Source organism: Anomalospiza imberbis, chromosome 15 (assembly GCF_031753505.1).
Source record: "Anomalospiza imberbis isolate Cuckoo-Finch-1a 21T00152 chromosome 15, ASM3175350v1, whole genome shotgun sequence".
NCBI lineage: Eukaryota > Metazoa > Chordata > Aves > Passeriformes > Viduidae > Anomalospiza > Anomalospiza imberbis.
Genome location: NC_089695.1, coordinates 13,377,237 through 13,385,235, shown reverse-complemented (window position 1 = coordinate 13,385,235; position 7,999 = coordinate 13,377,237). Strand labels below are relative to the sequence as shown.

General features: G+C 59.3%; 1 protein-coding gene across 2 annotated transcripts; it reads left to right on the top strand.

Moving 5' to 3' along the window:
• Positions 1-246: 246 nt before the first annotated feature.
• HAND1 (heart and neural crest derivatives expressed 1) lies at positions 247-1,764 on the top strand. 2 transcript variants are annotated; one of them, XM_068205402.1, is made up of 2 exons: positions 247-1,072; positions 1,629-1,764. In XM_068205402.1, the coding sequence occupies exons 1-2, from the start codon at positions 566-568 to the stop codon at positions 1,728-1,730; spliced, it is 609 nt and encodes a 202-aa protein (XP_068061503.1). In that variant the 5' UTR covers positions 247-565; the 3' UTR covers positions 1,731-1,764. The 2 variants fall into 2 exon arrangements, with proteins under 2 accessions (XP_068061503.1, XP_068061504.1); XM_068205403.1 differs by having other exon boundaries at positions 1,632-1,758.
• Positions 1,765-7,999: the final 6,235 nt, after the last annotated feature.

The window sequence follows — 7,999 nt, the reverse complement described above, 5'->3', positions numbered from 1 at the left end:
CCGGCCGTCGGAGGTCCGGACAGCCGCGGCTCCCCCGCCCCGCTGCCGGCTCTCCTCCCCCGGCCGGGCGCGGCGGCTCTCGGGGGGCTCGGACACCCCTCCCCGGCAGCGGGGAGGCAGCGGGAATCGGAGCGCTCCGGGACGGGGGTGAGGTGCCCCTCGGTTCTTCCTCACCCTCTTCTTCCTGAAAGCGACGGGCGGGCGGGACCGAGGGCAAGCGGCGGAGGTGTGAGCCCAAGCCCCCGAGCCCGGAGCGCGGCGCACGCCCCCTCCGCCGCTTCGCTCCCCCCGGGGCCTCCGCGCATCCTCCCCTCCCCATTGGCTCCACGGCGGGGGGGCCGCGGCCCTATATAAAGGCAGGGTCGGGAGGCTCCAGAAGGGGTTAAAAAAACCCCAAACAACAAACCCAAATCCCCAAACCCCGACCGCCCCACCCCAAACCCCACAGCCGCCTCCGCCACCGGAGCCGCGCTCCCCGCAGCCCGCCGCGCCCGCCCGGCGGGGAGCGCCTCCCGCCCGGCCATGGAGCGCTGCTGAGCGGCCCCCGGGGCCAGCGGAGCGGATCATGAACCTGGTGGGGGGCTACCAGCATCACCACCACCACCACCATCACCACCACATGCTGCACGACCCTTTCCTCTTCGGGCCGGCGGCGCGGTGCCACCAGGAGCGCGCCTACTTCCCCGGCTGGGTGCTCAACCCGGCCGAGGCGACCCCCGAGCTCGCCGGGCAGAGCCCTAACTACGGCCCCGCCGAGTACGGCCCGGCCGGCCCGGGGCGGCTGGAGGCTCTCAGCGGCCGCCTGGGACGGCGAAAAGGTGTCGGGGGACCCAAGAAGGAGCGGCGGAGGACGGAGAGCATCAACAGCGCCTTCGCCGAGCTCCGCGAGTGCATCCCCAACGTGCCCGCCGACACCAAGCTCTCCAAAATCAAGACCCTGCGCCTGGCCACCAGCTACATCGCCTACCTGATGGAGGTGCTGGCCAAGGACAGCCAGCCCGGGGAAACCGAGGGCTTCAAAGCCGAACTCAAGAAGGCGGACGGCAGGGAGAACAAGAGGAAAAGGGAGACGGTAAGAGGCGGATCGGGACCCGCGTCCCTGCTCTCCGTGGGCCCGGAGCGGGCGGGAAAAAACCCGGGACTGGGGAGGAAAAATTCTCTAAACTCTCCCGGCCTCGCTGAAGCCGTTTTTTCCCAGCGTAATAACAACAACAATAATAATAGTAATAACAAATCTGCGAAGGGAAACTCGTCGAAAAATAGCCCGCCCGACGGGCCGGGTGGGCTTCCGAGCACTTTCCGCGAGGGGTCAGCCCCCGGGTCCGGGACTGGCCGCGGCGGAGCCTCCTTCGCTCTGTCCTTCACCTCTCCCGGGAGCTCTCCCAGGACGAGCGGGCGCAGGAGCGATTCGGAGCAAGGGTGGCCGCTTTTGCTCGTGCTGCAGCGGGCGGGTGGCGGGGTGGGGACCTCTAGAGCCCCTCTTTGTCCTCGGGCTGGCAAAGCCTCTCGGAGCTGCGGGGCCCGGCTGCAGCCCTGCGGCGGGCGCAAGGGGCGGGCGGGCGGCCCGGGACCCCGCTCCGTTCCTGACCGCTCCTTTCTCCCTCCTCTCCTCATCTCCTCTCCCGCAGCAGCCCGAGGTCTATTCGCAGCCTCTGGGTCACGGCGAGAAGAAGCTGAAGGGCCGGACGGGTTGGCCCCAGCAGGTCTGGGCTCTGGAACTGAACCCCTGAGAGCTGCCTCGCCGCCCCGACCGGCGGCCCTCCCCGCCCGCCCCTCCATGTGCAATGTCGGAGAGAGCCCAGCCCGGCCCCGAGCCCATCCAGGCGCAGGATACGGGGAGCCGGCCCGGCTGCCCCCCGCCCGGACGATGCTCCGCGGGAGAGAGGCGAGAGCGCTTTGCGGGCTCGGTCCTGCCCGCCTCGTCGGCAGCGGGGACCAGCCGGGCCCTTTCCCCCTGTCCCCTTCCCGCATTTGCAGTAATCGTTGCTCCTTCCCGCTGCCAGCAGCGATCGGCGGCTCCTGCCCTGCCGGGCCGGACTGGAACGGTTCGATTCGTTTGCTGTTGTAAATACGAGCCCCCGATCCCCTCTCCCCGTCCGCTGCCTGACCGACGTGTGGCTGCGGTGAAACTACCTAGAGGTGCATTTGGGAACACTCCTGTGCCGGGTTTTCTACCTCAGATCTGCATGACCACTTCCCGAGGGACCGAGCGCGCCACACCACGTATTTAAAACTGAATAGCTAAAACAAACAAACAAAAAAAAATTAATAAAATAAAATTTAAACTTTATGCAAACGGCCTCGGGTCCGAACCCTCTGCTCTCCCCTGCTCCGGCAATCGCGCTGCTCTGGCCGGGTCCCCTGCGCTGCCCACAGGGATGCTGCGGGATTAAAGACATCCCTGAAGTCAGTATTGTGCTGTGGGGCCGATCCATGCGAGGGAATTCCTCCTTGGCGAGCTCGGGATCCTTTGAGACTTGTTTATGCCGTCCTTGCTCACCACAGGAGCTGGTGGAGCTCCTTCAGGGCATGGACTCTGCCCGTGCCCTACCACCCCTTCCCTTCCCTCCCCAGGAGCCCAGCTGGAGGGACTGGACTCGTATTTGGCTTGGGGAAGGATGGCCGGATCAGGCCTTTTCAGCGTCTGGATGGCCCCATAGAGTTGCGGAGCCCCGGGTTTTGCTGCTGCCACGCAGAGAGCCAGGGCTCGGCTCCCCTGTCCTGCAGGGGCAGCCCGGCCGGCTCTGGCACCCGGCAGCACTTTTCCACAGGGATCCCCTGCCAGGCGCTGCCTCGGCCACATTTCGAAGGAGCAGAGTCCCCTCCTCGCCATCTGAACACGATGGATGCCACCAGCCTCAGACACAGCAACGCTAACGCAGCTCAAATTCTGTCACCACTCAGGCATAAATCCTTAATAATCCTTAATAATTAAAGTCAAATCCCCACCACTGTGCACACACGCTGCTCTTACCAAAGAGTTCAAAGACGTGCGTGCATGGGCTCAGAGCCTGATCCTGCCTTCCCAGCCTGGCCACGCTGCCGTTCCCAGAGACACTGGGATAAACCCTGACACTCGGGCGGCTGCTTGGGGCAAAGAAAAACAGCACGGGGAAATGTGTGCATTACTCTAGGGCAAATCTGAGGGCTCAAAGCAGGGACGTTTACATTTTCTGTTTGAAACCAAGATTTTGATTGAGACTAAGTTATAGAAATAATGATGCAAGTCTGTAAAATACTGACACATCTATTAATCTGCACACACCAAGAATACCCCAGCTCATCCGTGGGGAAGTGGCTCGGGTTTTATAGCCACTTTGTGTATATGTACAAATACAGATGGAGGGGCGCACAAACATTGTGGGGTACAGCCAGTGTAATTAACTCTCGACGAAGAAGAATCTGGCTGCGTGTATCAGCCTTCCCCGCGCCGGAGCCGCTGCACGGCTGCCTTCCCTGCCCCTGATCTATTTTCTGATCCCTTTGGAGCGAGGCTGGAGTGAGAATTGACTGCCAGAGAAGAGCAGTGCTCGCCTGCAGAGGTACTTTTTTGTTTGAGGTGTAAGAGGTTTAGCATGATATCACTTCCATGAGTGAAGTAGAGTAGGGGACTCCTAAACCCGAATACATTCAAGGGAAAAAAAAAAAAAAAAGGGAAAAAAAGAAAAAAGAAAACGTACAGAAAGTCAGCCTCAAAGATCCTATTTTATATCTAACTTTCACAGTCTCCTAAAGGCTAGGTTCTTATGGGAAAGCTCCCAAGCTGTCACTAACACTACAATCCAGCACCCCATAAATGTGTCCGCAGTCCTGTTCATATGTGCCAGCCGGTATCCGTGTATCCATACAGCGCCAAACGGGGCTGCCCTTCGGCAGCGATGAGGGAAAGGGTTAAATGGGGACTCAGGACTTGCTCTGCCGTGAGGCAAAGGTGACTCTGCACGGGAATCGTGTCCCCGGTGCCGGCACACCATGGCACATCACTCTCAGGCTGCGCACCTTTCACCCCACCAGGAACCTCCTCTGTTTTTACCCTGTGTGTTTCCAATTTTGCGTCTGGGAAGGGGCACCCTGCACAGCCAGGGCGATGTTCTGCCTGCATCCACAGGATTTTTTTCTTTTTTTTACCACAGCTTTCTGGTAGTGGTACCTGCTGCTGCAAACTGCTGGGGAAGGTGTTCCCAGTACCAGCTTCCCTTGTTCCGCGGGATTTTCCAAATGAAAACGCTCTCCGTTTCCACGGCTGCAGAGGATTTCCCTGCCCAGCAAAGGGGTTTTCCTGTGAGATAGTGGCTCAGCGTTTGGGGGAAGAGAGGGGAAAAAGAAGCACTAAACACGTCCTGTAGCCTCGGGCTTCCCCGCTCCCCAAAACGCTTCGGAAGGGCTGCATTGCCAGCAGCGAGCTCCGTCCCCAGCTCGGCACCGCTCCGGCGGTTCCGCCTCTCGGGGCCGGGACGGGGACTCGAGCTTCCAGCTCGGCGCCTGTTCCAGCCTAGGATGGGGTCGCCCCTTCACCCCCAAAGGGAGAGGAGCTGCAGGGGGATGGGAGCCCTGCACAGGGACAGCCTCCCTTCCTCCGGCAGCGAGCCACGGCTGGGAGCGGCGTCCCGGCAGCCTCGGGCCGGCAGCGGCGGAGCTCCCGGTGCCGCCGGCACCAGAACTCACCGGAAGAACGGTGTGGCCACCAGCTTTGAGTTTTTGGCTATCGAAGCGCCTAGCTCATCGGTCAGGGGAGATGGCCCTGCACATACCTTCGGCTCGACCCTGCCGTGAACTTGATGCCGTTGGGAAGCAGCTGGCTCGGGGCACGCAGGCGGGGGCCGGCAGTTGCCCGGGCAGAGGAACACGCAAGCAGCGATCGCTTGGCCCCGGGGCAGCATCTTACGTGCCAGGTTCCCTGCCGCTGGAATCCAGGCACGAGGGACACTGCAGGGGACCCTCCTGCCAGTCCTGCCCTGGCTCCCTGTCTGGCCAGGGGGGCAATGCTGTGGGCAAGGAGGCTGTCGGGTGCTTCTCACCCCTCGCTCTGCACCCCTGGTTTGGCATGCAAAGGAATGGCTCCTTTTTTGATTTCCCCCCCCCACCCCCTTCTTTCCTGCCAAGCCCAGACCCCGCTTCTTGTTGTTGTAGGTATTTATGGGCCTGTTTATCTGATCTCGGGGGAGCCTACTCTTATCTCAGAAGCAGCAAGGGAAGGGTTACACTGGACAGCTCGGTAGACAGGATGGAGCCAAATAAAATACCAATCTGACAAAAAAAAAAAAAAAAAAAAAAAAAAAAAAAAAAAAAAAAAAAAAAAGAGGAGAAAGAAACACCCAGACCCAGCCACCCGATCACCCATGAGCACTGTCCAGGCTGCATGCAGGCTGGATTTGCCCAAAACAGCTGCTGGGTTCAGGCAGACAGCACAAGCCTGGGCAAAAAATGCCCAGGAACAGAGCAGAGGAGAGGACAGTGTAATGACGCTGAAAGATGGGGAGAAAAACAATCTTTAGAAGTTTCAGGTCGGTTGTTAGGGCGGTTCAGCCGTGATGCTGCTGTGCCGCGTTTCTCGGGGTGAGCACGGAAATGTCCCAGCTTGGAATAAGAGGCACAGCCGGTCCCCAGCCCTGGCAGGGACTCACTCGAGGTCGTCCCGAAGGTCACGGCCAGGGCCAGGGCTGCTGCCTCCCGTCACGGGGCCCCTCTGGGCTGGCCCAGCCGGTGACAGGGCTGGGGGAGGCAGGGGGCAGGGCAGCCCCCACCCCGGACACCAGGGTGGCAGGGAGCCCCACCTCTGCTTGGCCTCTGCGGAGCCCGAAGGTGCAGCAGGGACAGGACAGGGATAGAAGGGGATAGGATGGGATGGGGCTGCATGGGATGACCCCTCCTCCTGCCTTGGCAAACAGGGGAGCAAGGGCAGCCTCATGCCAGGGGTACCCCCAGTTCTTGCCCCCTCCTCACCCCACGCCCCCCTAATTACCGCTCTTAAGGAAGCGCCTGGTAGTTGTGGCCATTTAAGGTAGCCCCAGCCCCTCTGAGTAAGGGTAATTGGGCCATAATTTGTTTTCGGTGTCAAGATGGCGTCAAAGATAAGACAAAAATCTCCAGGTTTGGGGGCTAAAGAGACAGGAGAAATCCTGACCCGGGGCCGACCTCGGAGGAATGGCCACAAGCCCCAGTGAGTCACATGGCAGGTGAAAGATTTACTGCCAGAGGAGCTTTTTGATCCTCTCCCCACACTCGGAGCCTCTCAGGCCAGTTGCTGGCTCCTAAGTCAGGCTGTCTCCTGGGAGCACTGCTCAGGTGGGAAGGTTTTCTGCCCAACCAGGCCCCGCCCAGCTGCAGAGTTCATGACATTCAATAGTTCTTCCTCAAATCTCCATGCTCCTGGAGTCATGTGATGGCCAGACCCATCCTAAGGGATGATGCATTTCTAATCCTCAGCTGTAGGAATGATGTCCAGGCACGGGAAGACTCTGCAGCCACAAGGTAGATGAACACTAACTTTTTTTTAACCTTCTCGCTTTTATTTTATTTTTTAAACCAAATCCAAACTCTCTGGGTTTTCACCCCTGTGGTAGTTCCTGCTTGGCTCTGCTTGCATGGAGCTCTGCCCAGGGTAAATTATTCCATGCAGCTGCCTTTGTTGGGAAAAGACCAAGAACCCTGCACCTTGGGCCAGCCTTCCCAAGACCATCCTATAAACAATGGACAAACTCATCATCCATCCCACGTCCCTACCTCTCCAAAGCCAACCTGCATTGCTCCTTTACTTCATGAAGGCTCTTTTTCCAGTGCAGAGGACTGGGAGACCTACAGCTTTCTGCAGAACTACCTGCTCTTGTCCTGCTCAGTGGTGGAGCAATCCCCACAGCAAACACCTTCTGTGGCAGTGCTGACACTTTGCTGCCAATTTCCCAGTGATGTCCCACGACATCTCAGCAGAGCCCTCAGGTGAGGGTGGGTGGTGTGGGCTGGCACAGCAGCCCACTTGTGTCTCATGCAGCAGCTGGATTTAAGGCCCGGGATGGAAGGCCTGGCAGAGGACCAGTGCTGTACAGCTCAGGGCAGGGGGTGGAACCATCCAGGCACTTTGCTCAGCAGCACTCTGCCACAGCCCTGCGATGCTGGACGAGCTCTGTCTTTCCTGGTTACTCCAAAACTGAAGTGCAATAACCAACCTGGAGGTGCTGCAGCTCCAGGAGCCTTGGAGCTGATCAGAAGGGCCAAGGAGCCAGATGGAGCTGCTGGAACACAAGTGAGAAGCACAGGCTGGGAGGAGGATGTGCACTGGTGAGAGGGGAGTGAGAGGCAGTTACCAAAGAGCAGAGGGATTGCAGAGCTATAGCACATGCTTGGAGCCTCGCTGAGCCCTTGTGGCAGATCCCCAAGGCAGGGAAGGCCCTTCTTGCTGTTTCCTTCCCCCCTGCTTCTTCTCTTCTGTGAGGCATTCAGGTCCTGGCCACCCTGAAAGGCTTTACAGTAACCAGAGAAATAAGGGAATTTATGGCATTACTGGCAGCTGAAAGCTGAGGGATTGAGAGCAAAAGCATTTTTCCCCCCTCAAACTGCAGCTACCTTGACAAAATTGTCGTGGCCTGTGACTGATCTTCAGGAGCAGCTGAGGGGAAAGCAGGGGCCAGAGCAGGCTGTTTTAACTGCCATGGCCAGGAGCTCCGTCCCAAACTGAGACATGGGAAGGAGTTATGAGTGAGTTAGGAACCCTGAAATTCCCTCCTCTGCTCACCTGGGCTTCCTCCCAGGCCATGACTGCTGGACTGGGAGCTGCTAAGAACCCAGACACCAAAGTGAGGTGCAAAGGAGCTGGATACAACAGGCTTTGCCCACACAAGTGTCAAGGCCAGGAAGAGATACAGGGTTTATGGGGTGCCCATCACTGTGCTCTCTGGCAGTCCATGTCTGTGCTAGCAGAAGCAGCAGAGCCACCCCAGCTACCTGACAGTTCCCTCTTCCCCACGGTACCAAGGTGTTCCTGCAGAAGGTGCTGGGGTGATCG

Bases quoted from the DNA above. Each gene is read 5' to 3' on its own strand.
- HAND1 (XM_068205402.1), top strand. From the start codon at position 566: ATGAACCTGGTGGGGGGCTACCAGCATCACCACCACCACCACCATCAC. The intron at 1,073-1,628 runs GTAAGAGGCGGA...CCTCTCCCGCAG, and splicing joins ACAAGAGGAAAAGGGAGACG to CAGCCCGAGGTCTATTCGCA.